The 19,496-nt window shown below is 46.5% G+C and overlaps 1 protein-coding gene across 1 annotated transcript; it reads right to left on the minus strand.

Annotated features, from left to right (window-relative positions):
- Positions 1-192: 192 nt before the first annotated feature.
- On the minus strand, positions 193-8,149 carry LYSMD4 (LysM domain containing 4). Its single transcript, XM_088452865.1, has 3 exons — positions 8,002-8,149; positions 3,931-4,216; positions 193-2,317 (listed from the first exon to the last, which is right to left on the minus strand). The coding sequence occupies exons 2-3, from the start codon at positions 4,201-4,203 to the stop codon at positions 1,781-1,783; spliced, it is 810 nt and encodes a 269-aa protein (XP_088308991.1). The 5' UTR covers positions 4,204-4,216; positions 8,002-8,149; the 3' UTR covers positions 193-1,780.
- Positions 8,150-19,496: the final 11,347 nt, after the last annotated feature.

Below are 19,496 nucleotides of genomic sequence, written 5' to 3' on the forward strand. Positions count from 1 at the left end.
ATTTTCATGATCATGCAAACAGTGAATGGACATCGTTCATTCCGTACAACATGAACGATTTTCTGAACGAAAATCGTTATGTTGGACAATCAGAATGAACTTCAAACTACAAACGAGAGCGCGCATGAACGAATATCATTCACCGCCAAAAACTTAACTATTTTTAAAACGATTTAACGATAACGACGTCGTTATAGTTAAATCGTTCAAAAAATCGTTACGTGTGTACGCACCTTAACTGTGATATTACAGGTACCGCTCCTGTGCAGTGGCACAGCGGGAGGTGTGGGGGGGCAGTGGGTTCTGTTTACCCGGGTTTGTTGGAGAGGCCCAGCGGGTGCCCGGGTCAGCTGCTGAGGAGGCATTTGTTCCCGTCAGCAGTGCTGCAGCGGGCGGCTTTATGGTAAGCTAAAGAGGGGGAATATTCATATTGTCCCCCTTTTGCATTGCAGTTCAGGGGTCCTTCACCCAGGGATCTGATAGCGTCAGGAACCAGTCACACCGGGAATCATGTGACCGAGGGAGAGCTTAGCAGAGATCCAACAGGGACCCCGGAGATACGGGTACCCAGCTCTGTGCCACACACCTCCCCCTGCAGTTCTCACGGCTCCCCTCAACGAGGCATGTGGCTTCGCACATAATAATTGTATTTATTTTTTGGGGATGGGGGCATAGCCACGCTCCCTTCCAGCACCTGGGCCCGTCCCAAAGTCTACGGCCCTGCTCCTGTGCAGCAGTCAACCAATCCACACTGTACTTCTACACAGCAACTCTGCAAAGCAGTCACACGCTGCTTGTTTTGAAATATAACTCCTATCCCACCCCACTATATGCTGCATTTTTTGGTTTGTTGGTATTTTTTAAATCCGTGTGATTCACACAAGCAAACAATATCAACTGGGAACAGGTTTTCACCCTATTTGCACAGAATCAATATAGCACTAAAGATTCGAGTGTAGAGATTATTCAGCTTCAATGGAATCAAACACTCATTTTGTTGTATGTTGGACATTTTTGCTTTCATGATCGAAAATTACAGGTTTGTTAAAGTGTAAGTTAGTAATTATTTTAAGTCTAAATGGAGGATGCAATGTACCAATACTATAAAACACCTAAAAACTTACCAGAATAATAATTAAAAAAAAAAAACTTTTAAAATCATTGAAAGCAACAATTCTACATTTTTTTATGTTGATCGGGGATATTAAATATATCCATTTGTGCAAACTGGAGTAGTAATGATAAAGAATTATCACGTTAAAAGGGAATTATCTTGCAAACACCTGAAAATGTAAACACACCAGTATACCAGAGTAAAGGGCGTTACAGTACGAGAACACAACACATCATGTCCAAGGTCTAGGCTGAGCACTGTAACAGCATCCTTAAACATTTGTACCATTATTCAATAAAAGCGTCTCAAAGCCAGATTTGAGTGATAGTAACACATGCAGAAGGACACACGAGGCATGGCTTTTGGCAGATGGGTATCACAAACCCGGGTTTAAGTCAAGCTAATAATTTATGCAGGAATACTGGCATCATTTTGCCGACCAAAAAATATCATCGAACCCTAAATTAAGTTCTGGTTTTGAGGAATGCCAGAGAGCTGGCAATGGCTAATGGTGAAGAACTCCAGCAGCGCAGAACTTCTCAGCTCTTCCCTCTAGTTATATTGGTTCTGAATCCAACAGGATGTAAAGTAACAAACGTAATACTCCTGTCCTTAGGATTGAAGAATACTGTCTCACCTTCACTTTCAGTCTTCTGTGTCAAGAGGTCACTGTGAATCATGTAGGTTTCTCATTATTCTATTCACCATCTTTCTACTTACGTTTGGCATAAGAGTATTAGTGACATTAGCAGAGGGCAATTGCTCCGGGACTCTACGCGTCTCGTAATAGAGAATATAAAATACTGGCAGCACAATCCCAATTAACAGCATGATAACAACGGCATTCCACCACCGTATACCGCAATCTACACCCAAACTGGGGTCTTTTTTCCTCGGTATTGGAGAAATCCGAATGGTGTCTGTATCAGGGTCCAAAGACTCACTGAGCAGGTCCCGTGTCTGAGCGGCTGCCTCAATGTCTTGGTCTATCTCCTGAAAGTACCGCGTTATGTCTGTGTGTTCTGAAGGGCTAACAGGCTCACTCACAATGTCCTCAGAATATATAGATTGGCTTTTTCCTGTGTATGACTCTGCACGGTGTTCTGTAAAAATCCCATGAACCTTGACTGGAATCTTAATAATCTTCAAAGCGTACATATCCTGCTCTGTAAGAAAGTTGTTTACTCTCTTAATATCAGCAACCTAAAAGAATCCAAAATGAAGCATAAAAAGTAATGACAAATATATAATTTTTTTGTTCATAAAACACAGATACCTGTGCGATCATGTATACAGGCAACTTCAAAACAAAACTGTAAAATATGAATATACTTAAACAACCATTTATCTGATCTCAGCTGCCTAAACAGGATGCAAGTACATCATTATTTAAAGACAAATACTACTTCCTTAAAGGATAACGTATATAAAGACATTTTTTTCTCCGCCCACATCTTCAATGCATTTTCTAACATTTGTAGCTATAACTCCCACCTTCTCCCCCTATATCCTTTCCCATGTACCCTATTCACCACTAGCCATGATGTAAAAAGGCAGGTTTCTTGCTATCCTCTAACCATCAACGATATGAGGGCTGTGCACATCTTCACGGTGATACCCATCCGCCTCTGCCTCAATATGCTATACATTAGGGTGCTACTACATATAGCTCAAAATACTGAAGAAATGGTGTTTGGGTAGAACCTTAAAAGGTGAAAGTTACATTTCCGTCACATCGCTGTTAGACAGAGGAAAGGTGGGATAAGGTGGATCGGCAAGGAGGGAAGTACAGTAACTCTTATATTAAATCAGTTGTAAACACTATAGGAAGGGGGAAAAGGTTTTCTAATGGGAGCTTTCCTTTCATTTCACCACCTTAAACAGGCTGTAGTGGATCAGACTCTTTTACTGATCAAGGATATTAAAACATTAAATATTACCCTCCCCAAAAATCACTGCAGAATGGATTAGGAATGCAAACTTGCATGTGACCGAAGCACAAGACTTCACAACATCATGGGGTTTATGTATCAAGCAGTGAAAAGTGTGGAGAAGTGGGCCAGTGGAGAAGTTGCCCCTAGCAACCAATCAGCTCCTACCTATTATTTTATAGACTGTAGTTGATAAATGCTACTTTAAAGCTGGTTGGTTGCTATGGGCAACTTCTCCACGCTTTTCACTTCTTGATACATAAACTCCCATGTTTGGTAAAAACCCCCCAGCATATTGCAATAAGAACCTCAAAGTACAATCCAGCATGGTTGTGGTGGTTATAACGCCACATGACCTGGGCAACCTGCAATTACTGTGCCGATCATAAATGCACCATAATAAATTTCACAACTGGATGAATTAAAAAAATAAGTCAAGGTTTTCAAATGACCAAGTTAAAATCCAGATCTTAAGCCCATTGAGATATGGACCTTTAAAAAGCGGTGTATAAAACAATGGTCTCAAACGTGAGCTGAAGCAGTGTTATAAGGTGCGGTGGGCCAAAACGTCACCAATAAATTTAAAGAGACTGCACTTGACTTTAACACATGGCCTCTTCATGTTTGCCATTATTTTGTGAACAAAAAAAAAAGCCAAGTGCAGTCTATTAGGTGTTTGTCTTGTTGGATTTATAAAAGGTTTGTACTTGATGAGGAGACTAGTTTTATATTATTGTAATATCTGTGCTAACGGTTGTGTGGCATACCTTCCTGGGGTGCAATCTGATATTTCTTCTTTATTGATGCGGCGATACAAAAATCAACATCTTGTGTTCAAAGACGACATTACGTACAATTAGAGCAACGTGAAGGGTCAGTTATTACCTTGCAGCCATACTGCAGAGCCAGCTTGTTCAGACTGTCATCCTCTGTGATAGAGCGCTCCAACAGAATAACATCGCCAACCTTCTCCCGGGAGGCGTTCTGGCGCTGAAGCTCTCCACCCCGTGCACGGAGCTCCATGATATCAAGTTCCTCTTCTGAGGAGCCGCCAAGATCTGGCGACCCATTAGTAAACGTGTAGACACTGCTTCCCTGAGATGAATGGATTGTAGTTGGTGGATGGAACGGGTAAGAGGGACTTTTTTTCAGACGCATGGTCAGTAGAGCCCTGGATGAGCAATAGAGAGATAGTACCTATTACATTCAAAATAAAAGTATCCAAGTGTCCAGACATATGGAGAACAAGTCAAACAGTCCAAACTCAACATATGTAACCGTATTATTGGTAAAAAAGGGAGAAAATAAATACTGTGCAGGGTAATTAAAATGTATATACACTAGGTAGACAAAAGTGATTGGACACTGGCAGCATATAGATCAACAAAATTGTATTGATGTCAGCACTATGTAGATCCAACACATGCAGTGATTACTGCAGACACCCTTCTTGGCAAACTGTCCACAAGTTCCTGGACAACAGCAGGCGGTATGATTTGCCATTTCACCTTAAGTACAGTGACCAACTGTGACACTGAAGAAGGCAGAGACGGCCTAGAATGTACCCGTTGCTCCAATTCGTCCCAGAGGTTCTCAATGGGGTTAAGATCTGGACTCTGAGCTGGACAGTCCATCTGGGTTGCCAAATTTTCTGTATACCAGTCCAGCGGCGCCCTGTAAAAATGACAGGTGGCAGTGTTGTCCTGATAAAAACATTTGTTGTTTCCGTAGAACTGCAAGTGCATGAGCCTCCCTACGAAGTGTTCTTGTCGAAACCTTCACATTAGTGGCCATTTGGAACTGTGCAATGGTGTCGAATCACTTTTGTCTACATAGTGTACAACATGAAATTGATATGAGACATCCTATATGTAAATACGATGCAAATAGAGGAGCCATCTAAACTTGTTTATAGTTTCTTTCTCCATATCTAGCTATTGTACACCTCAAGGAGTATTTCCCATAAACTGCAAGCATATTAAAGCATTGCTTTCAGAAATGCTTTCAGTCTTGTTAACATTTCTTTCCAAGGAAAAAAAAAAAAGAAAAACACTAATTATACAATCTAAGAGTAACTGACATGGCCTTGTGTTACAGGTGTAAAGGTGTCACTATATAGCATTACTGCACCTGGTATTTGGCAGAATTCCATATAACCAAAAACAATATTATAATGGTTTCAATGACAAAAAAAAATAAAAAATACAAGCACATACATTTTTATTCTACCCATAAAGGGAGTTCAGTAATATTTATCAAACATGCAAGTTTGCACTAGAACCATGGTAGCCAGTCAAGCAACTGCTTTCACTTTGTAACCTGCACTACAAAAATATAAACTAAATGTCGATTGGTCGCTTTCATTTTATTGTAAATTTGCACCTTTGAAAAGTGTTAGTACATAATCCTGAACCTCTTATACCAGTGTTGGCTAACCTTGACACTCCAGCTGTTGTGGAACTATATATCCCAGCATGCCCTGCCACAGTTTTAGCATGCCCTAATAGCAAAACTGTAGCAGTGCATGCTGGGTTATGTAGTTCCATAACAGCTGGAGTGTCAAGGTTAGCCAACACTGTCTTATACGGTAACAAATCACCGTGAGTACTAGCCTACTTGTTAGACATTTTCATAAACTCATGGGTTCTGGGTGTTTATGGAGGATTTTCAGTACCTATGACATGCAGCTTCACATATTCATTATTTAGCTGGTAACATCGGCTGATGTCAGAGTAGCCAAATGCAAATGTGAGTAAGTGCGGTCAAGCTTTCGGTAGCTTGATGATGTCACAGAAAGTTTACCAGGAGTACAGTCTGCATACTCCTGCCACTATATTAAGTGATCACTCGTTAAAATGTATGAATATTTATAATGATCCAAAAGAAGGCCAGCAGGCATTTTATACATGTGAAAAAATATCTCGTTCAGTCTAGGCACATCCATCATCCCCGCACATGCTGAACCTGACGGGATCGTCAGGTTCACCAGCATGTACGGGCGATGATAGATGTCGAAAACGACCAGCGGGCATGCGTATCGCTGGTTGTTTCCAACCAAAACATGTCCGATGCATGCATGACTTGCAAGCGATTGCACGATAACGACATTGTTATCGTGCAATCGCTTGGTAAAATCGCTAAGTGAATACCCCCCTTTAGATCTACTTGTTGATGAGAACAGACCCATCATTATTACCCCTTTTACACCAACCGAATAACCCGGGTTAGTGCCGGGTCGATGCTCTGTGTGAACGGCTCCCAGAAAAATTTCCCGGGTTGATTTACCAAGGGAATCTTACTCGGGTTGAGAGCAGGGTTGAACACGGGTTGTTCCCTTGTCATGCGGCAGTGTGAACGGGTGCTACCCTGCTTATTTGACCCGGTTAGTTCTGAAAGATGCTGATTGGAGCTTATGGGGGCACTGACAGATGATGTAATTTGTCAGTGCCCTGCAGAGAGATGCACATGAAGCCATCGCTTGCCTGCCTAACCACCTGCACCACAGCAGCCACAAAAGCAGGCAGGCACACAGCCTACCATAGCCAGAACAGCAGCCTGCACCACAGCCTGACCAGCAGCCACAAACGCAGGCTGATACACAGCCTGCCACAGCTAGAACAGCAGCCTGTAGCAATGCTGTAATCAGTCCCCACTCCTCTCTTTTGTTGCCTCTTGTGACCATCTTTGTCAGACCTTAAAACAGACCATTTTTAATGACTTCTATAGAGAAAAGCAGGGATTACCCGGGTTCAGTGTGAACGGGGCAAACCCGGGAATAACCCGGGTCGAATTGCAGTGTGAACGGGGTCTGAAGCCAAGTTCGACCCGGGATTGACCAGTGTTCAAATTCCAGGGTCGGACCTGGGATTTTGGTGTAAAAGGGGTAGCTTTATAACCAATGCAGGGAAATGGCACTGATGATCCCATTTAAATATATACATATATATGTTATTTCTAATTTTCCAAGTATATATCAGCTACTGTACATAATGGGGGTAAGGTGCAATAAGGGAGATTGCTACTATTTCAGGGAGTCTCCCTGACCATGAGGGCAAGTTGGCAAGTATGGGGTAACACGACTTACGTCATCAAGGTGCTACCGAAACAGCACACATTGGGCGGAATTCAATTGATTTCGCGGCCCGCATCTCCAGTCTAAAGTGACAGGAGATCGCGGGCCGCTATTCAATTGTGCCAGCATTTCACGCTGATCGCACCCAAAGTGGTCGGGTTTAGCCGCGTAAAACGGCTAACCCCGACCAAAGTGCTGGGCACGATCGCGAAAAGTGCCGTTTGGGCACCCAAACAGGACACTTTTCGCCGATTTCAGCCCGCACCCCTCTGGGGCTGCGAGCTGAAATTGAGCACTAGCAGCTGATCGCACCCGACAGGAGCAACAATAGAATAGCTCCGTCGGGTGTGAAGGAGGGAATAATCAATTGAATTCCGCCCATTAGGTTCATGAGGATGCGATTCGCAGTTATCAAGTACCCACACACTTCCCAAGAAAGGAAAGCGGGATCCATTAGGGTGACCTGCTCTCCAGGGAGAGCTCAGGGAAAATCAGGAGTCGGTAGACAATTATTATGATGTGTGTGTACAAGGGGAACATCAGCCATCAAATACAGGTCAAAATAACCTCACATCAATTAGAAGACTAAAAAGTATAACAGGAAATAGTATTTAAAAACATGTTCAATGCACCAGGGGTAGCTTGGTAGAAATGTACACACACGAACATTAAACGTAAATACTCTCACTGTTTACATCTCCTTGTTAAAGTCCATAAACATAGGGACTCTAAAATAGGGACCCTGCGAGGAGTGGGTGACAAAGCATTGCTATATTTCCAGCCACAATACAGAGGCTGTTAGGAGAACATGCAGCACACAGCGCGGGTTCTGCGCTAGGCGGCCACAGTTTCACCACAAACTAAGGAGTTGGACAGCGCGCTACCTGTATTACGTTATCCTTCCACAACCTCATGGCGGGCCGCGAATCCCCGGGCTGTTCCGTCCCCCAGCGCCGCTCCCCGCCGGCCCCCGTGCTAGGAGGTCTCCTATTCCTGCAATAGGCAGATTCCCGGACAGTCAGCGACTGGCAAGAGCTGACGACGATCTGGCCAATCACATTCCGGGACGGCAGATATCCAACCAATAGCCAAGCAGACTGACCGTGAGCGAGCCAATGACAGCGCGGAGAAAAAAAAAAAAACAACAACCAATGACGAGCCAATGGCGAATGACGGAAGCTGTGAGGTAACTGTCTGGGGCGGCAGCAGGCGGCCGGGCCAGCAGCGATGGAGCTGGGTCTGACGTGTCTGTGGCTACAAGCAGCGCCATGCTGCTGCTACCTGTAGTCATGGCTGCTGGGTTTTCCAAATCTTCTCAGGGAGATATGCCCACCATGCCAAGCTCTGTGGTGGATATTGGGTAATAACAGATAGGACAGGTTTAGTAGAGTCACTACGGTTAATGCTCCACTGCCTGCAAATGGGGGCTGAGAGGCATTTGGTCAGCTCTGCACCCAACTGTCCCTGGGAATCATTTTAAAATATTTGCAATTTAAAAGTCACTTAGCTCCTTTACTCAGATATTGGGCCTGATTCAGAGCCGGTCGCTATTTGCGGTCGTTCGTTCTGAAAAAAGCGGTGGCTATTCAAATGAACCGTTCGCTCTTTGCGGTCTGTTCACACCTCTATGTCTGAACGAGCGAACAAAACTTGCAGTCGTTTTTTTGTAGAAAACGCCCCCTGGCCGCTCGCATCATACCTCATGTCCGCTATTTATTTGAATAATCGAGTACATCGAAAGGCGTATGAACTGCTCGCAGTGCTTGTGGTTGGTTTTTCCTACCGCAATCTTGCGAGCAGTTCTGACTATAAAATAACCCAGTGACGTGGTCAATGACGCTGCTGTATTAATTATGCACACCCATAAAACGCCCGTTTTGACCTTAAAGCACGCCTGCGTTCTGATTTCCACTCCCCGTTTTCAAGCACCTTCCCCTGTTACCACCCACATACGCCTTCTCCTGTCACTCAAAATAGCAGGCTTTCGATATATTGCGAACAAACGATTTCTGGCCCCACTGACTGGTTCGCGCATGCGTATTACAATCCGTACGCATGCGCAGTTGTGCAAACATCGCTCAGAGCGAACGAGCAGCCGCTAACGAGTGGCTCTGAATCAGGCCCATAGTCACATAGATTGTTAAATATAGATAACATTAATGCCTTTACATGATCTATTAGTAAAGAATAACAACTACAAAACTGTTTAGATGTATTTAATATATTTGAGGTGGCTTGGTAAAAGTGTACAGGTGTTTCATATAAAAGTGCACAACGTCTGTGGAAATGTGTTATTCTCACACAGTCAGCAGTACAGGTATTTACCAGAACGAAAGCAAATATAAGCACAGCCACTATTTGCATTACTTGTTTAAATAATAGTCACACATCAGAAGCAGTGAGCTGTTGGTAACAAAACATTTCTGTATATCCAGCAAAAATAAAGTAATACATCAATCATCCATATAGCTTATCTGCTGGCAATAGGCAGCTCTAGACCTACACCCAAAGCTAATGCTGGCCATACACGCTACAATTATCGGGGTGATCCGCCTGATATCGGCGGATCGCCCCGATAATTGTAGCGTGTGCGGGCGACCGAGGGTTAAATATTGCTCGGTTGGGCATGCCGGATTGTCCAGCATGCCCGTCCGATGCGATATTTACCTGGTAAACTGTCGGCCCATTGGGCAGTGTATGCCCAGCCGCAGCTGACAGATAGACATTTCCTGTGTTCCTTCCTATGGAAGGAACAGGGAAATGTCTCCTCCCCCGGGGGCAGAGCGCGGATGTCGGGCTGATACACTGTGAGATTTCTTTCACAGTGTATGCCGGCGACATCTGCGGCTGGCAGGCTGCCAGATAAAATGTCTGTCGGTCTGAAAGGCATTTTATCTGGCCGTGTATGCCCAGCATTAGTAATATAAAACCTCTGCTCAACAATCAACTAGGCTTACTTGATTTGTGTTACCCTTTCAAACTGAGGGCCTGATTCATTACGGATCACAACTGCGATTACGCACACAGACAGCCGATTGTTGCGTACTGTGTATGCATTGCAGTGCGCGAAGGCGTGCATAAATTAGCTTGTGCTTTCACTGCGTGCGTTGAGGTAATTGACCTGTTGACCTGTTGTAATTGTGGATGAGACTCCGATGGTACTCAATGCTACCGATGGTTTAGCTGACTTGCAATGTATTACGGATGTGAGTAAGGGGAAGTTGGCATCCGTATGTTAGGCAGCGACGGCATTGCGATTGCAATCAGCATATTTTCGCATGGGGTCTGCGAGCATAATCGCAATAGTGATCCATAATGAATCAGGCCCTGAATCCCCAAATGGTGTTATCCATCCAAGTTGGTTTCCTTGCTTTTTCCTTATTCTTGAATAGATTTATCACTAGTTATCTTGGTTGCTAGTATATGAGCCTAAGGGGTCTATTCAGCATTGATTTTTTTTTGCATAAAAAATACGGAAACTATGATTTCTGTATTTTTTATGTAACTCCCCTATTCAGCAATGCGATAATGGAGAAAATAACGCAATTATCTTCACTAATTCCCATCTCGCTGAGTACCGCACTGTAGGGATCAGCCATTGATCTCTACAGTGCTTTAATGCTTTTTGCTATTCAGCAAAGCAAGAAGTGTTAAATCACTCGAAAAATAGCTCCTTTATATGGCGTTTTATGAGGAAAATACTTAAATATCCCGAAAACTTCAAGGAAAGAGGGAAATTTTCCCATAAGTCCCTGCAGCATCTTGTAACTTCGCCCAGTCTCTGTGCCCGCTTTCCGGTGAACGCTGACCGGTAGGTCACTCTAGAGCTTGTTAAACCTGCCGAATGTGATTGACATGTGTATACAGGCTTTATACTAGCCCAGGTTCGACACATTTTTGTAAAATCTAGGAGTCATCTTAAAAGTTTAGGAGCCAGACCATTGTCCATTACCAAAATATATGAAAGCTTGTATAGACCCCCACACATGCCCTTTCAGTGCCCCTCAACCTAGTAGTAAGCCTCCTGTAATAGTGCCCCCAGTAGTAAGCCCCTTGTAATAGTGCCCCCAGTAGTAAGCCCCTTGAAACAGTGCCCCCAGTAGTAAGCCCTCTGTAATAGTGCCCCCAGTAGTAAGCCCCTTGAAATAGTGCCCCCTGTAGTAAGCCCCTTGATATAGTGCCCCAGTAGTAAGCCCCTTGAAATAGTACCCCCTGTAATAGTGCCCCCAGTAGTAAGCCCCCTGTAATAGTTCCCCCAGTAGTAAGCCCCCTGCAGTAATGCCCCAGTAGTAAGCCCCTTGTAAAAGTGCCCTCAGTAGTAAGCCCCTTGAAATAGTGCCCCTAGTAGTAAGCCCCCTGTAATAGTGCCCCCAGTAGTAAGCCCCTTGAAATAGTGCCCCCAGTAGTAAGCTCCCTGTAATAGTGCCCCCAGTAGTAAGGCCCTTGAAATAGTGCCCCCTGTATTAGTGCCCCTAGTAGTAAGCCCCTTGAAATAGTGCCCCCAGTAGTAAGCCCCTTGAAATAGTGCTCCCTGTATTAGTGCCCCCAGTAGTAAGCCCCCTGTAATAGTGCCCCCAGTAGTAAGCCCCTTGTAATAGTGCCCCCAGTAGTAAGCCCCTTGAAATAGTGCCCCCAGTAGTAAGCCCTCTGTAATAGTGCCCCCAGTAGTAAGCCCTCTGTAATAATGCCCGCAGTAGTAAGCCCCTTGAAATAGTGCCCCCTGTAGTAAGCCCCTTTATATAGTGCCCCCAGTAGTAAGCCCCTTGAAACAGTGCCCCCAGTAGTAAACCCCCTGTAATAGTGCCCCCAGTAGTAAGCCCCCTGTTATAGTGCCCCCAGTAGTAAGCCCCCTGCAGTAGTCCCCCAGTAATAAGCCCCTTGTAAAAGTGCCCCCAGTAGTAAACCCCTTGAAATAGTGCTCCTAGTAGTAAGCCCCCTGTAATAGTGCCCCCAGTAGTAAGCCCCTTGAAATAGTGGCCCCAGTAGTAAGCCCCCTGTAGTAAGGCCCTTGAAATAGTGCCCCCTGTAGTAAGCCCCCTGTATTAGTGCCCCTAGTAGTAAGCCCCTTGAAATAGTGCCCCCAGTAGTAAGCCCCTTGAAATAGTGCTCCCTGTATTAGTGCCCCCAGTAGTAAGCCCCTTGAAATAGTGCTCCCTTTATTAGTGCCCCCAGTAGTAAGCCCCTTGAAATATGGCCCCCTGTAGTAAGCCCCCTGTATTAGTGCCCCCAGTAGTAAGCTCCTTGAAATAGTGCCCCCTGTAGTAAACCCCCTGTAGTAAGCCCCTGTATTAGTGCCCCCTCTAAGTGTGCCCCGCACACACACAAAAAAACCCAAAACAGAATACTTACCTAGGGCCAGGATCCTGCGTTCGCTGCCGTCTGACGCTCTTCGGAACTATGGGAGAGACGTCATGGACGTCTCTCCCATAATGCCCGTGGGGGGAGCCGTACGTCAGAGCTCAGGAGTGAGCTCCGGCTGCTGTTGCGGGGAGTCGGGCGTCCGCCGGTAACATTTCAGCGGGCGCCCGGCAGGAGCTTCCCTGCAGCGGGTGTGGGTGGGGGGCTTGGAAATCCCGGTCGCCAGGACTAAAATCTTAGTCGCCATGGCGACCTGGCGCCTGGGATTTGTCGAGCCCTGTACTAGCCTGTATACATGTATATTTATGTGCTATTATATTTAACACATCTAAATGTTAAATATAAAAACACATAAATTGACATGTGTATACAGGCTTTATACTAGCCTGTATACATGTATATCAGTTTGGACAGGCTGGAGCTGTACTTACCCCGTCGGCGGTACCTGCAAGCAGGGACGGAGACTGTTCCCGAGCGCATGACTGAGCATGCGCAAAGGAACAAACAGAAGTTATTGTTTTTGGAATTCTGAAAACAATGCATTCTTTGACATCGTAGGGACAGCGTGTTTCCGCAACCGCTGTCCCTGCACAAAATATTGCTGAATGGCAGCCATATTTTATCATAATTGATAAAAACTTGTGACAATGTTGCCCGATAATATTCTTGGCAACATCGTCACTCTTGATGAATAGACCCCTAGGTCTCTGAAGATAATTTGTGAAACAGTTTACCCATTGCAAAAATAATAGTTTCATTGAACATTTCTTAAACAGGAACTTACAGGGTAGACAAAATCAATGCAGATCTGATAACAAAGGGGATGCATATGGCTCCAGTCAAGAAAGAGCTTGCCTTACAGTCTATTTGGAAAATGGCAGAGCAATAGTACAAAAATACCCAATTTAGACCATAAAGGTAAATTTTAGACCTCTGCAAGGTATCTGTGTGCCTACAGGCAGGGCACAAGCTGCATACACACGTAAAGATTTTCTGTCCAACCAGCCAACTAGTTGATTGGTTGGAATGAAAATCTGGTAAGGTATGGGAGTAACTGACAATCAGTAATTTGCTCCTAAATGCCAGAAAACAGATGAAAATGGTCATCAGACAAGTTTGTTAAATGTTTGATCTAAACAATTTGTTCAATCATCAATTTTTGCCCATTTTCCGGTGTTTGGAAGCAAATTGCTGATTGTCATTTGCTTTCATACCTTACCAGATTTTCATTCCAACCAACTAGTTGGATGGTTGGACAGAAAATCTTTACGCGTGTACTCAGCCTTAGAAATCACTGTGCAGTGTAATTATCAAACTTTAATTGAATTATGGTAAAGTTGCATTGTGAGGTACAGAGGGGGTCATTCAGATCCGTTCGCGAGCAAAGGACGCTCGCAAACGGGTCGATGTTGCCCCACTGCGCATGCGCACGACGGAGGGAGCTCCATCGTGCGCATGCGCGAGACCCGGATAGCGACAGGCTCTCCGTCGCTCCGGGTCTCGCACCAAAGGGGGCGTGCTGTCGATGTTGATTGACAGCACGCCCCCTTTGGTGGGCGTGCCGGGGGCGTGACTGCCAGACGGAGGCGTTTCCATGGGAACGCCTCCGTCTGAGTCCGGCCCCACTGACATCAGTAATGATGTCAGTGGGAGTGATTTTGGCTCTGATAGAGCCAAAATCACTCCTGAGCTTGCGGAAGCGAGACCCTACCGCAGGGTCTCGTCGCAAGCCCGATGGTCGCGATGGTCTTTGACCATCGCGACCATCTTTTTGGCCGCTCGCATAAGCTGTGGGTGGTCACCCACAGCTATGCGAGCGGCCAGGAGGCCGCTCCAATTTTAGCTGGGACGGCCCTGATTCAGAGCGAGCGCTCTGGTCAGAGCGTTCAGCTCTGAATCAGGCCCAGAGTTCTATTGAAATAAAGGCTCTATACTTGAAACATTGCAAACAAAGGGTCTTCCGGGCCTATTCAAAGCAATGCTCACGTGTAGTGCTCTGACCAGTTTTTTCTAACTTGATGTAGTAATCTGGCATGTTTTTTGGTATTTCATCCTGCTCTTCCTTCTTGCCTTCTGTCATATCCATCTCAAACTGATTTTCTTGTTTCAGGTCCACTTTGATTCAGTATTTACACATGCTAACATGGACTTAGGGGCATATGTATCAAAGCTTGATGTGAGTTAAAATTGTGAAATATATATCGACAACCAATCAGCTCCAAACTATCATTTCTTAAACACAGCCTGCAAAATGTAAGTTAGAAGCTGATTGGTTGGTGATATATATCTCACAATTTTATCTCACATCAAGCTTTGATACATATGCCCCTTAGTCTTCACTAACTATTTGCTCAGATATCAAAATGTAATATTACGAAGGGTGTACTAAGAGCATGCACAACATTCTTTTCTGTATAGCTTATATCTGTGGTAATCCTCATCATAGTAATGATTAGAGGTCCTGTAACATAAGACAAAGGCCCTCATTCAGAGCCGTACGCTCTGAATGAGGGCCGCCCTCCATAAAAATGGAGCGTCCTCCTGGACGCTCGTATAGCTGTGGGTCACCACCCACAGCCTATACGAGCGTGCAGTTTGATGGCCATCGAAACTGCGAGCCGGAGCCTGCGGTTGAGGTTTTCAACCGCAAGGCCTGGAGTGATTTTGGCTCTATCAGAGCCAAAATCACTCCCACTGACATCACTAGTGATGTCAGTGGGCCGGCTTCTGACGGGAGGCGTTCCCTTGGGAATGCCCCCGTCAGGGAGGCACGCCCCCGGCACGCCCACCAAAGGGGGCGTGCTGTCAATCAACATCGACAGCACGCCCCCTTTGATCAGACACAACGAGCGAAGGACTTTCCTTCGCTCGTCGCGTCTGGCCCATGCGCACGACGGAGCTCCCTCCGTCGTGCGCATGCTCAGTGCAGACCATCGACCCACTTGCGAGCGGGTCTGAATCAGGGCCAAAGTATTGAAGATTCTAGATGGAGGAACCACAATACCTGCAGTCTCTTTAATGCTCACCACATTGTCTTATAGTATTATATAGATGAGTTAGCCAAATTGATGCATTCCGCAAACAGTTTTGGTTTTGCAATGGTGCATGATCAGTCCAATACACTACCTCCACTCTGATCCCTGGAGACATCTCCACAACCGAGAAGTGCATAGAGATGTGGAGGAGAAAAAGCTACATGGAACTTTCTAAAAATGTAAACATCACTTCACTTTCTTAGAAGAACCCCTTACCATAAAATATATTTTTCAGTTTGTTTTCTAAAATACTGCTCAGTTGAGTCTTAAATTAAGCATGACAGTGCGGGAAAATTGTTACAGCCTTTATTATACTTGTATGTGTCAGTAGTCTGATGCCAAGATGTCAAAGTGCAATATGGAGGCTCACATCTGGTCTCATTAAAAGTACTGAGTGAGACCTGAACAAAACTCAAGCCATCTTGCAAATTGGTAAAGATCATGCTGCTCCCTTCCTACCAGCTAGGTGTGCCCCTGAAAAATGTACCACTCATTTCAGTAATCTCTCTCCTCAAAAGGAAACCTGGTGCCTACACTGCTCTGCAAAATAAGGTGTACCATTGCACCAACTCTTCTTTGCTAGGGACCATCCTCTTTGCCAGTACAAACTTAATCCTCTGTTCCTTTGATGGAGCTATCATCTTGCTACTTAAAAATATGTACCTCATTGCCAACAGAGGCACACAATGGATGTTCTACTCTTTTTAAGTGACCTACATAATTCCCCCTACGTTTTGCGAAAGAACTGTGATGTGTCATATATATGTCTGGTGTTGTTAGCAATGGTTTAAGGATACATGCTCATTTTTGTTGTATTCCTCTGCCATATCACGCTGTATGATATAATTACTCTCCAAACATTTAGGGGACCATTCAGAGTCGCACACAAAGTGGACGCATTTGCACAAGCCCTACCCTCTGCGCAATAGATCCTTCTGAACTCACCTGGTCTTTGAATATACTTACCACTGCATAGGCTGCAATCCTTCCACACCCCCATGGCAAACTTATTTTCTACCTCAGGGTCCTTAGGGATCCACAGGGATACCTTGGGGGTATAGGTCTTGGCTCCACAGCCATGGGCACCACAGAGTTAAAGATGTCCTCCCAGGATGCACTGGGCCCCCTCCTATACCCCGCCCCCAGGCCAAGGCACCTCAGTTTTCAGTAGGTGCCCGGCCGGGAGCCGGTCATCGCAGAGGGGGGCTGTGTATAACAGCCCCTGAAGATCATCTAAGAGCGGTAGCATAGGACTGTCCAGCGGACGTCCATGCTACCGCTCCGACACCCCCGCCTGCGCCGACCACCGGTAGTGATCCGGGGAGCTCGGCGGGCTCTTGGGGGTTCCTGCAAGCGGAACCCCCGGGGGCCTGGGACTGTGGCCGGACCTACGGGGGGCAGCAAGGTAAGCAGCGGGCGTCTGCGGTAGGCGCCCGCTGAATCACAGTCCGGCGTCCCCAGGGCTGGGGGCTCCCTGGGGACGGCAGTATAGTGGAGCCAGGCGGATGCCTGCGCTCTCCACTAGACCACCAGGGATACGGGGCTGGAGCGTTGTGGAACACGCTCCAGCATCCCGGGGGGTTAATGGCCTGCCAGGGGAGGATGCCTTCCCTGTAGTGCACAGGAGGCTCCTCCCCATCACTGCTCTCCGCCGCCTAACGCTGAGGTTTTGGCGGGCTGAGGCAGTGATCCTCCTCAGGCCCGCCTCCCTTCATCCTCCGGCGGCCATTTTAGGTGAATGCTGTGGTGACAGGGTGCGGAGCCTGGGGTGCCCCTTACATACCTCTCCTCCAGTAAAGGTCAGCGTATGTAGCGCTATCACTGCCAGACTGTAAGTCTGTGTAAGTGATAGTGCATTTAGTGCAGGGTTTTCTGCATGATATGTGACTTTATGCTAGCGCTGTGTGCCTGATCTTTCACTGTCAGCCATTTTACTATCCCTATTTCTTCCTCCTGACCAGCCCTCTCAGTGCCAGTACTGTCAGGGTAGGAATTTACCTCACAGTTTTAGATTTATTTCTGTGAGAGGAGTGTCACATACCACTATGTCCAGTGAGGACTCTGTTAGAGGAGCACCTCTCCTATTTTCCTGCTCCAGATGTAAAGCAGGTGTGGGGGAGGGGGCGGTACTCTAGGATGGGTTATGTGCTGCATGTTTGGCCATCCCTGGTACCTCTGCTGTACCCAGCACCTCTCAGGAACCACCTTGGGCTTGTTTTGCACAAGCCCTGACTGTTCTTGTAAATAGGCTTGCAGCCCCTCCTACGTTTCCACAATTGGGGTTTGCACAGCAGGCGGTAGTCCCGCCTCCTATTCTGGGAGTTCCGAGACCGATAGTAAGGTGGAGGTGTGTCTTAAGTCCATCTATTCCCTTGCTGGAGGAGCATCTAGACCAGCTATGACTGTCTGCTGGGTGGCCCAGGCTATGGAAAGGTGGGCAGATGCTTTGGAGGCATCATTCGCTTCTGAGGGTACCAGCGAACAGATTATGTTAGTGGGTAACCTTCGGGATTCCACTACGTACATTAACGAAGCAGCTTTGGACTTGAGCCTGCTTCTAGGATTTCTGCTGCGGCTGTGGCCGCTCGACGCTCCTTGTGGTTACGTTCGTGGAGGGCGGACGCTGAATCCAAGAAAGGCTTGGAATGCTTACCCTACAATGGACAGGTCCTGTTTGGACCAGCCTTGGACAAAATAGTAGACACGTTGGCGGCTGCCATGTCTGCGTGTCTACCCTCAGTCCCGACTCTGTCTGGGTCTAAAAATCCGTCCTTTTGGCCCTATCGCCCTCCGGGAAAACCTAGGGTTCAGTCCTTTGCGAGACCTTCAGGTCCCAAAAAGACCGCTAAGACCAAGAAGCAAGCTTGGAGTACCAGACGTCCAGCTGCCAAGCCGGACGACAAACCCTCAGCCTGACGGGTTGGGCCTCCCCTTGGGGGATCCCAGGGTGGGAGGCCGACTTCTGCAATACGCCTAGTGTTGGTTCAAAACCACCACAGACACTTGGGTACGGGAGGTGGTATCTCAAGGATATGCCCTCTCCTTCCGCAGAAGGAGAGGGCATATCTTTGTAACAGCAGGTCCTTCAGGTCCAACGAAGGCTCTAGCGATCCAAGAGTCGGTGCGTTCTATGCTTCAAATGGGAGTAATAGAACCTGTTCCGTTATCCCTGAGAGGGACCGGATATTACTCCAACCTTTTTCTGGTTCAAAAACCAAATGGATCATACCGACCTATACTCAACCTCAAGTCCCTGAACAAGTTTTTAAGGGTCCCTCGGTTCCGGAGGGAGACTCTGCGTTCTATTGTTTTAGCTATGCAGCCTGGGGATTTTATGGTGTCCCTGGATATTCAGGATGCTTACCTGCATATCCCCATTGCCAGGGTTCATCAGCGTTACCTCAGATTTACAGTGTTGGACCTCCATTACCAGTTTCAGGCCCTACCGTTTGGCCTTTCCACGGCTCCTCGGGTGTTCACAAAAGTAATGGCGGCCATGGCGGCACACCTGCGGTTGCAGGGAGTTCGCCTGTTACCTTACTTGGACGACCTTCTGTTGTTGGCAGGGTCGCCACAAGTCCTTTGCAGCCATCTACAACTGACAATATCGGTATTGCAGGCTCATGGCTGGATAGTGAATTGGAAGAAGTCCTCTCTAATTCCTTCTCAGAGAATGGTCCATCTCAGGGCATTGTTGGACTCTCAGCAACAGAGGATCTTTTTGACGGAGGAAAAGATAGCCCTGTTGTAGTCCAAGATACGCAATGTTCTAAGCAGTCGCCGAGTGTCTCTTCTCTCGGCGATGAAATTACTGGGATCCATGGTGTCAACGTTCGACATGGTGGAGTATGCCCAGTACCACTCCAGGACTCTACAAATGTTGATCCTGTCCAGATGGGACAGAAATCCCCGTCGAATAAAGACGCAGATGATCAGGCTCACTCCGGAAGTGCGCCTGTCTTTGACGTGGTGGTTACAAAAGTCTC

Source organism: Taudactylus pleione, unplaced genomic scaffold, assembly GCF_031769625.1.
Source record: "Taudactylus pleione unplaced genomic scaffold, aTauple2 ptg000556l, whole genome shotgun sequence".
NCBI lineage: Eukaryota > Metazoa > Chordata > Amphibia > Anura > Myobatrachidae > Taudactylus > Taudactylus pleione.